The following is a 10,639-nucleotide window of genomic DNA, read 5'->3' as shown; positions in this document are numbered from 1 at the left end:
CCATCTTACCCTCTTCAGGAGATAGGGTGGACAATGACATCGTTTCAAAGGTCAGAATGAAGTGATAGATGAAACAAGATGGTGGTATGTGGGGGCTGGGAAAACCCGTGGGGATCATGGATTTTCTTATACAAGGCTGGGATGGGCAAGTCAGGAAACACTAGGAGTGAGGTAAGGGTTGCTCAGGGTTTCTGCTGCGCCCCTTCTCCTCGGGACAGGAACCCACCTTGGTCCCTTGGGTTCTGGAGTGGAAAATGGTGAATACACCTTGAGAAGTGTGCATTGGTGGTGATGGTGGTCTGGTGGAGAGGTGTTGGCTGGGGCAGTTGCTTTCCACTGGGCGTGGTCACGGTCGCTATTCGGAAAGGAACCAACACTGTCCACTGGGACCCATTCCTTGACCAAGTGTAGGGATGGTTTGCCCCTCAGCCTAGGCGGCTGAAGGCACAGAGGCGGTGGCATCTGGCTGCAGCTGGGAGGCAGTGCGTGCGCGCAGTGCTCGGGCACAGGAGCTGGAACACTGGGGCGGAGCCGCTGAGGGGCGGGGCGGGGCGGAGGGCGTGCCCACCGCGGAGGGCGGGGCGATGGGCGTGGCCACCGGAGGCGGGCGTGGCTATCTCGGAGCGCAGGCGCGCTGCGGGCCGTTAGCTGTCAGGAGCCCAGCGGCCAGGCGGCTGGACCTCTCCGTCGTCTGCGGAGGACCGGGGACCGAGCTAGGCGCGCAGCAACCTCAGTGCAGGCGGGCAGCGCGGCCGCAGCTCCCGGCCAGGTCACAGAGGCGTGAACCGGGGCGGGGATCGGTGAGGGGCCGCCGTCGGCACGGAGAGATGGGGAACCGGGAGATGGAGGAGCTGATCCCTCTGGTGAACCGTCTGCAGGACGCCTTCTCGGCGCTGGGGCAGAGCTGCCTGCTGGAGCTGCCGCAGATCGCCGTGGTGGGCGGCCAGAGCGCCGGCAAGAGCTCGGTGCTCGAGAACTTCGTGGGCAGGTGAGCGCGCCGGGGCGCAGGTGGGGGCGCAACCCCGCGGCCGCCCGGCCGGGGGGGGGGGGACCTGCCCCAGGCCGTTGGTGTGGGATGGGGAGCTGTGGGGGGAGTGGGAGGGGCGCAGAGTAGGGAAGGGCAGGGGGGAGTGACGAGCGGCGGCGTGCCCGGGGCCGGCGGGTCTTCTCAGCTCGGGTTCCCGGCTCCCCAGTCTGGTGACACCCCCCACCGCCCCCCAGTCGTCTGCCTTTCATCCTGCCGTACAAAGCCATTTCCTCCCCGCCCTCCGGCTGCGGGGAGTGTGGAGGGGGGGTGGGGGGGTGGTGTCGGGGTCCGCCCCGGGATCCACTGACTTCCCCTGGCCGGCACCAGGCAGCCTGGAAGCCGTGTGTCCACGGGGTGCTTTCCAGTCCCCGTCGCGGTCCACCCCGCACCCCGCCTCAGTCCCACATCCTCCTTCCTCTCCCGTCACCTCCCGAAGGAGGCTTTCGGTGAGGCTGAGCCGTGGACGCCACCCCCTCCCCATCGTCCCCCCTCCCCATCATCCTCCCCTCCCCATCATCCTCCCTCCCGCCCCATCAACCTCCCCTCCCCATCAGCCCCCCATCATCGCCCCCTCCCCACCGTCCCCCCTCCCCATCGTCCTCCCCTCCCCATCCCCTCCCCATCGTTTCCCCTCCCTACTGTCCCCCCTCACCCCTGTTCCCCCTCCCCATCATCCACCCCTCCCCATCATCCCCCCTCCCGACCCCCCCTATGTCCACGGCTCCTCCCCCCTCCGCCCTCCGCCCTCTATGGTCGTACCGTGGAGGGGGGCGCAGTGCCTCTGGGCCTCCCGCGGAGGGAGGCGGGGTGCGGGGAGAAAGAGATCATTGTGGTGGTGGCGAAGCTTTATCACCTTCTCCCTGGCAAGGGGGCGTGGGGGGGGAGCGAGGAGAAAAGATGGATGTGTCCGCTGGGGCTGGTGTGGTCCAGATGCCATGTCATGCCAGCCTCCTCCTCCCAACTGACCCGGCTCTTTCTAGAAGTCTCTGCCCTCCGCTCCCTCCCCCGCCGCCATCCCTCCCTCCTTCCCTCCCTCATGTCCCAGCCTCGGTTCCTAGACCCTAAGCTTAATATATATAATATATATATATATATGTGTGTGTGTATGTATATACACATGTATGTGTGTATGTGTGTATATGTGTATGTGGTATATGTGTATGTATGTATATGTATATATGTATATATATATGAAATCTGCCCTGTGAGTTTTCAGACCCAACATCGGGAATGGGGTGTGTGGCAAGGGCTTTCTCCACGACTCCGATGACAAAAGAACACAAACCCACCAGACGAGACCGACTAACTGAAATGGGGGGTTGCCCGGCATCCTCCGTGAGGGGCTTCTTGCCTGAGGAGTGCGGGCATTTGCCCAGCCAAGCCCACGGCCGAAGCGTTGGGCAAGCGGAGCTGGGTCTCCCGGTAGGAAAACAGGTGCACAGCAAGTAGACGGGACCCAGAGCCCAAGGGGAAGGGGCATCGGCCGGAGATGTTCACTCTGACTCCCGAGTCTCTGGCAGTTGTTCTTCTCTGTCTGTCTGTCTGTCTGTCTGTCGGTCTGTCTGTCATGCTTAGTGGCTTGTGAAACCTCGAGCTAGATCATTCTCACATATCCCTTGGGGCTGGTGGGATTCATACAGTACATATTCCTTCAGATGATGTTCGTCTATCTCTCCCACTATAACTCTTCCTTTTTTTTGTTCTCTCCCAATGTGAACTCCAAACATAAAAAAAACTAATAACAAAAAGTAAAATTAATAAAAAGTAAAATGACAATTAGACTGTCCTTGCCAATTAATCACTCTGCACCATTTTTGTAATTCACGCCATTAGATGACAGAGCAGATGATAAAATACTTGTACTGTCATTGTGGTCTTCTGGCCTATGCGGAGTTATTTAGTTACATCTGGATGTGAAACAAAGATTTATAATTGCATTCCAGGTGCAACTACCATATTTTTATGCATTTTGTATTTACTTGGATTAGTCTATATTTAAATGGCATGGTGGCCAGAGATTCTGGAACCTAAATGTATTTTATGCATGCCTATGAACTCTTTTTGCCAGGTTTGCAGATTCTAGTAGTCCTGATAATAAAATTTGCATGTCCTCTTATTAGCATGTTACTCTTATTGAAGAGTAAGCTTGAATACTTTCCTTAAAGGAAGGAAAAATATGAATATCAAAACCAAAGTATTTACCAGAATGCACTGGAAATGTACTTTAAAATTTCTTTTTCAAAAAATTCTATTACAGAGGCCAGGAGTTCAGCCTAGTGGTAGAGTGCCTGCTTAGCATGCATGAAGACCTGGGTTCGGTTCCTCGGTACCACATACTAGAAAAGAAAAAAAAAAGCCAGAAGTGTTGCTGAGGCTCAACTGGTAGAATTCTAGCCTTGAGAAAGCCCAAAGAGAGTGTTCAGGCCTGAGTTCAAGCCCAGGACTGGCAAAAAAATTATTTCATTTTTTTATTGTCAGGGTAATTAATGTACTTACTACCTGGTGAATGTAACTGTCACCCCTCTATACATCACTTCTCACATATTGATACCCCTTGTCATGTTTTTGTCCCAATTTCCTTCCCCCAATTGTTAATATTAATCACTACTTGGATAATGGAGGATAAATAGGGAGGGGGGTGTGGGGGGGGAGGGAAACGGGTACCAAGACATGTGAAAGGGTATCAATGTATGTGAATTAATGCACCTTCTATCTGGCAAATATCAGGTAACACTTTTACTAATTACAATAAAAAAAATAAAGCAAAAAAATATGGAGGGGATAAAACCAACAAATACTAAAGTCTTTATTATCGATAGAGGTGGCATCTTCCTAGCAAAGTTTATATATTTAGAAGAAAACAGGTAATGGAAGAAAAAGACTTTGGTTCTTGAATTATGGAGGAGTTTAATGTCTTAATTATAACCCAACCGTGGGGATTGTGAAGTTCACTGTTTTGATAACAAATTCAACCTTGTGGAGGAAGCAGTATTCTTATACCACTTGTAATCCTTTAATGTTTTTAATGTTTTGTCTGGGAATTATGTAATCAATCAGAGCCTTTCTGTAAAGACACAAATCTTACATGTGTAGTTATTTTTATTTTAATACCTGGCCAAGTGTGTGGTTCATGGATTCAGTCAGAAAATCAGAGGTCATGGCTCTCTTCAAAGTAATTTTATTATACATATATATATATATATAAATATAAATGCTGAACAATCCACATTTAGTGGATTAAGCATATCTTTTCCCCTCAAGAGTTTTTTTTTGCATTTTTTGACATCACTGAATGAACTTAATGTGTCTACTCATTTAACTATAGCTGTTTAAACCAAATTGTGTATGTGCGGGTGTGTGTACGCGCACAGTAGTCTTCGGGCTTGAACTGGGCGCTGTCCTTGAGCTTTTATGTTCAAAGAAAAGATAGAGCGCTTCCAACTGAGCTACAGCTCCATTTCCAGCTTTTTAGTGATTAATTTGAGATAAGACTTTCCTGGTCTAGGCTGACTTTGAACCACAGTCCTCAGATCTCAGCTTCCTGTGTAACTAAGATTACAGGCGTGAGCCACTAACACCCAGCTAAACCAACTTTTGAGTGACAAGTTTGGGTTATGAATGACTGTCTTGCTAACATGATGATGAATTTATATATGAATGCTACATAGGGTGTATAGCCTGATTATTTTTTTCAGTTGTTCAGCTTGAAGTATGGCACAGAGAAATAGCTTCAGGGCTCATAGAATAGATACTGAGACCCATGGTTAGAATATTAACTAGCTGGATTGAGTCTGACCATTGGTTCGTATATGCAACTATTGAATATTTTTAGCTACTTTTATTTTCCTTTTTTTGTGACAATGAGGATTGAACTCAGGATTTTGTGCTTGCAAGGCTGGTGCTTTAACACTAGAACCTCATCTCTAGTCCCACTTTTGCATTATTTTCACTTTCTAAATAGAGTCTTGCTTTATGCCTGATCCATGATCCTCCTACTAAGTTTCATTGTATTGTTGGGGTAATAGGCATGCACCAGTGCACATAGTCACGTGTTTCCACTGTAACTGAGATTACAGGTTTGTCCTGCTGTGCCCAGCCATTAGTTCAGATGGAGTCTTAACACATGGATAATTTCTCTTCATGAGACTTCAAAGAGAGCTCTTATTAGTAAATAAGAATGTAGTAAGTTTGAGAATCCCACATAATTTAAAACAGTGGACAGAGGTTCAACCCTGGGGTAGTCAAGCTCCATATTCTGAAACCTGTCTACTGTTTTGTGTCATCACTTTGAAGGTTATTTCTCTGGTAAATGATTTCAGCTTCTGTGGTCTGTGGAAACATTGCATACGCAAACAAGAGGCTGCTATTAATCATTCTGTTCATATTTACTTGTGTGCCTTTACCTTGCCTCATTTTGCAAAGGTTTTGAAGCAACTCCTAAGGTATAGGATTAGGTAAAAGATCAGCATTTTTCTTTGCTATATATTATGTACCTGAAGAGACTGTAATTGTGTTTTTTATTTAAATGTGGTAGGAGTGCATATAACTTGCTTATAGAAAGTGTTAAATGCAAACTGTATGAGTAGATAATGCACAAATGATTTTTAATGATATACTTGTTAGAAACATTAGTTCTTGAATGCTAATTATATAGCCAGAAGACTGCACATAATTTTATTCTAGCCTGAGTGGTAAATAGAGTTCCAGTTCTGTACAAAGAGAAAAGGTTATGTGGTTAATGGAAACCAAATGGAAGATTTCTAAACATCAGCTATCCTGATGAGAATTTATTGCAATGTGGAATTGTTCAAATGTTGCTTCATTTACTTGTGATGGCTATAAAGATGTTGATTATTGATGATGTTGTGGTGGGACATGATGAGATAGTTAAAAACTCTAAAAATCACTTCTATGGTTTAGACACTAATCTGTTCTTAAATACTTTGCCTGATTGCCTGGTTTCAAGAACACATTTAAAAATTGAGTAGGGAGACCTCCTCTAATTGCAAATGAGAGCAGGCACAGAAATATTCATATGAATAAAATCGACTAATTCAAGAAAAGGTTGTATTAAAGGGTTTTTTTTTAAAAATATGAAATAATCTTGAGTTTTTTTCCTCAAGAAGTGCTTCCAAGATTATAGTTCTTAGATTAATGGTGCTGGAAATTTACATGTGGGAACTATTGAAAAATCATGCTTTTGAGATTCCTGAGGGTCAGTACAGTAAACGATCAAAATGAACTATTCTTCATCCAACAATTTGTTATACTTGAAAATCACAAGACATTTTTTTGAATCAACTTTATATAATGTATGTTTAGGTGTTCACAAATTTGTACTAGGTAAGATTTAATCATCAAAATAACTTTTCATTAATATCTGAGAGGCAATACAAGTAGGTGAACATGGCTGGATAATACATCTGTTTTGGAATTTATTTAGACCAACAGATTTCAATAAGTGCCCTTGACTTTATTTTTGTTTTGGTCATGGGACTTGAACTCTGGGCCTGGGAGCTATTCTGGAGCTCTTCAGTATGAGGCTATTCACTTGACTTTCTTATTCTTGTTTGTTTGTTTGTTTGTTTCTTTCTTTCTTTCTTTCTTTCTTTCTTTCTTTCTTTCTTTCTTTCTTTCTTTCTTTCTTTTTTGTGGGTCATGCGGCTTGAACTCAGCTTGGACACTGTCCTGGAGCTCTTCAGCTCAAGGCTACCACCCTACCCTTGAGCCAAGGGTTTTCTAGAGGTTAATTGAAGATAAGAGTCTCAGGTCCTTTGGTGCCCACGCTAGCTTTGAACCTTGATCCTCAAATCTCAGCCTCCTGAGTAGCTAGGGTCACAGGCATGAGCCACTGTGCCTGGCTGCACTTGACTTTCTAAGAATAAAATTGGAGCTGAGTGCCAGTGACTCATGCCTGTAATCCTAGCTACTTGAGAGGATTGCAGTTTGAGACCAGTCTGGGGAAAAAAAAAAAGTTGCTAAGATCCCACCTCAACAGCAAACACCGTGCACAGTGGCACATGCCTGTCAACCTAGCGGTGGTGGAAATGGCCTGGGCACAAAGTGAGATCCTGCCTTTGAAATAATCAAAACTAAAAGGAATGGATGCATGGCTCAAGCAGTAGATCACCATCCTAGCAAGCTTGAAGTCCTGAGTTGAAACCACATTACTAACCACGCCTCCAGAAAAAGGAATGAAGTTAGGCAGATAGTTACCCAGAGCCCCCCAGGAATGGAAGGTTGAGTGTTCATGTTTGAGAGTATGTTGTTGGGTGTTCTGTCAAGGGAACATACATTGAATACAGGTCTTAGTCTGTTTTCCATTCTAATATGATACCAGAAGCTGGTTATTTTATAAAGAAAGGAGGTTTATTAGATTCATAGTTTGACAGACTGAGAGGTCAAACCGCATATGTTTCTGTAGAGGACCTCCTGGCTGATGGTGTCATGCTGGGAACATGTACAGGAGGGAGGAAGGTGGCCATGAGACAGGAAGTTGGAGAAAGGAGGGAAGAGGGGCCAATCTTGCTCTGCTGTAGCAACTTACCAGTGTCCCACGAGAACTGCATTAGTGCCAAGGGCAGAGCTCCCGTGACCTTAATCACCTTCCCCACCTCACCTGTCACAGGTGCACTAGCTCTTAACATTGTCACACTGCGGATGAAGCTTGCAAGCCTTAAAACCCAAACCATAGCAGGATTCCTTCTTAGTTAGGTAATGTTTTTTTTTTTGGGGGGGGTGGCTGATAAGTAGAGTTAAATGATGAGGTTTTTATATACTGTAGCGCTTACTTAGTTTTAAGAGGACCACTAGAAAGAAAGAGATGAATTGTCCCCTCCTACCAGAGCCAAATGAAGAGCTGAAAACCAATGAACTGTACAGAATGGTGCAATGCTCTTTCTCCCTCTCCCCTCACAATTTTACCTGTAGATTTATTTGCAGTACTGGGACTTGAACATAGGGCCACTGACTAGCTAGGCAAGTGCTCTATCGAACTTTTTTCTTCTTTAGTTATTTTTCAGAGTTAATTTGCTTTTCCCCTCACAAGATTGGCATCAGACTAGCTGAAATTTGTTTCTAGCTGCTTTGTTTCTTCCTTGTTTGTTGACAGGGAGTCTTTTTTTTTTTTTTTTGGCCAGTCCTGGGCTTGGGCTCAGGGCCTAAGCACTGTCTTGGATTCTCTCAAGGCTAGAGCTCTACCACTTGAGCCACAGCACCATTTCTGCTTTTTTCTATTTATGTGGTATCACGGAACTGAACCTGGGTCTTTGTGCATGCTAGGCAAGCACTCTACTACTAGGCCAAACTCCCAGCCCTGACATGGCATCTTTTTGCTTAGGATGGCTTTGAACCATGATCCCTTACACACATACACACACACCTTTGTTTAACTTTTACTGGTAGCAGGTATATCCAGATCTTCCATTTCTGACAACTTCTTAACATCTGCATGCCACCAGAGGAGGGAACTCAGAGAGGCAAATTATTTGTTCAGGATTACATGGCTAGTAAGTGACCAAGCTTAGATTTAGTCTTGAATTTCAATGGCTCCTACTGGAACTCTTGGGTAATATGAGCATACATTTCCTGAGTTATTAGCATACTGGGTAAAAATATACAAGACGTAGAAACACCTAGACTCTTATGTGGGCTTGAAAAGAGAACTGATATGATACACTTCCAAAAAATAGGTAGAACAAGGACTATTGAATATATTGCAAATTAAATGGGATAAAATTTGGAGCCTATTAATTTCAAACTGCAGTTCTGAAATTGAGCTGGGATAGAAGTGGAAAGCAGACAGTGAGTGAGTCCTTACTGTTTGGTAGCCAGTATCATTTTCGCTCAAGGCTGCATGTACTGAAGTATCAGTGTCAGAGCAGGGAGGCTGGGATCTCTCTCGGTGTCTGACTTAACAACAAGGCATTGAATTTAGCCTGTCACTTTATCACAAAGAGATACTGTGTATTGGATAGTGCCCGAGAGAAGAGTAACCAGCAAGCCAAGACACTGGGGAGATTAAAAGTATAAATGTGGGGTTGGGGATGTAGCTCAGTGGTACCATGCTTGCGTTTGGAATAAGGCATATTAGTGGAATAAATTAAAGACAAAAAAAAATGGGAGCTGGTCACAGTGCCTTATGCCTGTGATCCTAGCTATTTAGGAGGCTGAGATAAAAAGATTGTGGTTTGACCCCAGCCCAGGGAATCTGAGAGATTATCTTCAATTAATAACCAAAAAAATCAGATGTGGAGGTGTGTTGTTCAAGTGGCAGAACTCCAGCCTTGAGCGGAAAAAGCCAAGGGAGAGCTCAAAATCCTGAGTTTAAAACCTACGACTAGTACCTATATCTTCCCCTCCCTGCCCCTTTCCTCACACACAGAGAAAAACCACATCCTAAAAGGTGTGTATTGCATCAATTAAGAGCCAGTTTTTGGCAAATTACAAAACTTGTGAAAACCCCATTAATGAGGTGTGTGTGTGTGTTTCAGTGTGTATGTGTACAGACGATAGATGGCTTAGTTTTTCACTTTATCAAAAGCATAAACTGGTATTTCTCTTGGTTCCTGTAAGAAACTTGACTGTGGCATAACTATTGTTAACATCTTGGAGCTACACAAGGGTGGAGAGAAAGAGCCCAGGAGATTTGTTCAAGGTCAGAGTAAGTCAGAAGTAGATCTGGAACTTGGTGCTCAGGATGGAGAGCCTCAAGTTGGCCCATCATCTACTTGTACTCCCCTTACTGTTTGCAGGTGCCTCCCTCTCCCCCTCCCCCTCCCTCTCCCCTCCCCCTCCCACATCCTCTTCCCATTCCTGTGCATTGTTGGGCCAGCTCCTGCTCCTTGATCCTCCCCTGCATTGTTGGCTATAGAAGCCAACCAGAACATTGTGCTGCGCTGCTGCTTCCTCTATAGAACAGAGGAGAGACACAGAGAATAGAACCTTTGTCTCTGACTTAGCCCAAGTAAATTTCTAACTACAGTGTGAATTCCAGGTGGCAATGTGGCACAGACCTGTAATCCTAGTATTTTGAAGGCTGAGGCAGGAGAAAGACGAGTTTGGCACAAACAAATAGTATGAGTTGTATGACAATCTTGGCTACCTACAGAGTTGCAGTCTCAAAAAGTGTGAGTTTATTAGGGAGCAGATGGCCCTTGGGAAGAATGCAATGGAGATACTGGCTGTTTTTACACATAATTAATATTTACTAGCTGAGCATTACCTAGGTAATTGTGTTGTGATGGTCAGTGCTACATTTTGCTTTAAGCAAGATAAGTTTCTGAAAATTACATGTAAATAAGATCTCATGAATGCAAATACCACTGTTTAAACAATGGGTACATATATATTCTTTTCAATTCTACATGCCAGTTTATTAATACAATGCCTTTTACTGAGTCCTCCTAAGTGTTGCCCCACAGATACATTCCTGTATAGTCATTGTTCTCACAGCAGGACAGCAGGCAGGAATGGCAGCATCCCCTTGGAGTTTGATAGGAAGGCAGAAGCTTAGATGTCATCTCCAATGTTCTGAGCAGGAAGCTCTGGGAAGGGGTCCCACAATTCTGAGCTTGAACAAGTATTCCATAGGAGGTGGATGTACACTTTGGT

General features: G+C 45.3%; 1 protein-coding gene across 7 annotated transcripts in view; it reads left to right on the top strand.

The window, feature by feature from the left end:
• Window positions 1-655: 655 nt before the first annotated feature.
• Dnm3 (dynamin 3) overlaps window positions 656-10,639 on the top strand; it is a 485,204-nt gene continuing 475,220 nt past the window's right edge. For 5 of the 7 annotated variants that reach the window (XR_016536837.1, XM_090340431.1, XM_090340434.1 and 2 more), the window contains exon 1: window positions 656-988. Coding sequence is in view for 6 of the 7 variants with exons in the window: in XM_090340431.1 (XP_090196557.1) it covers window positions 828-988 (161 nt within the window). In the remaining variant the exon portion in view is untranslated. The remainder of the gene's footprint in view (window positions 989-10,639) is intronic. The other 2 variants (XM_090340430.1, XM_090340435.1) reach the window with 1 other exon arrangement.

Source organism: Megascapheus bottae, chromosome 10, assembly GCF_031878675.1.
Source record: "Megascapheus bottae isolate mThoBot1 chromosome 10, mThoBot2.hap1, whole genome shotgun sequence".
Classification (NCBI taxonomy): Eukaryota; Metazoa; Chordata; class Mammalia; order Rodentia; family Geomyidae; genus Megascapheus; species Megascapheus bottae.
This window is presented reverse-complemented; position numbering and strand designations above follow the sequence as displayed.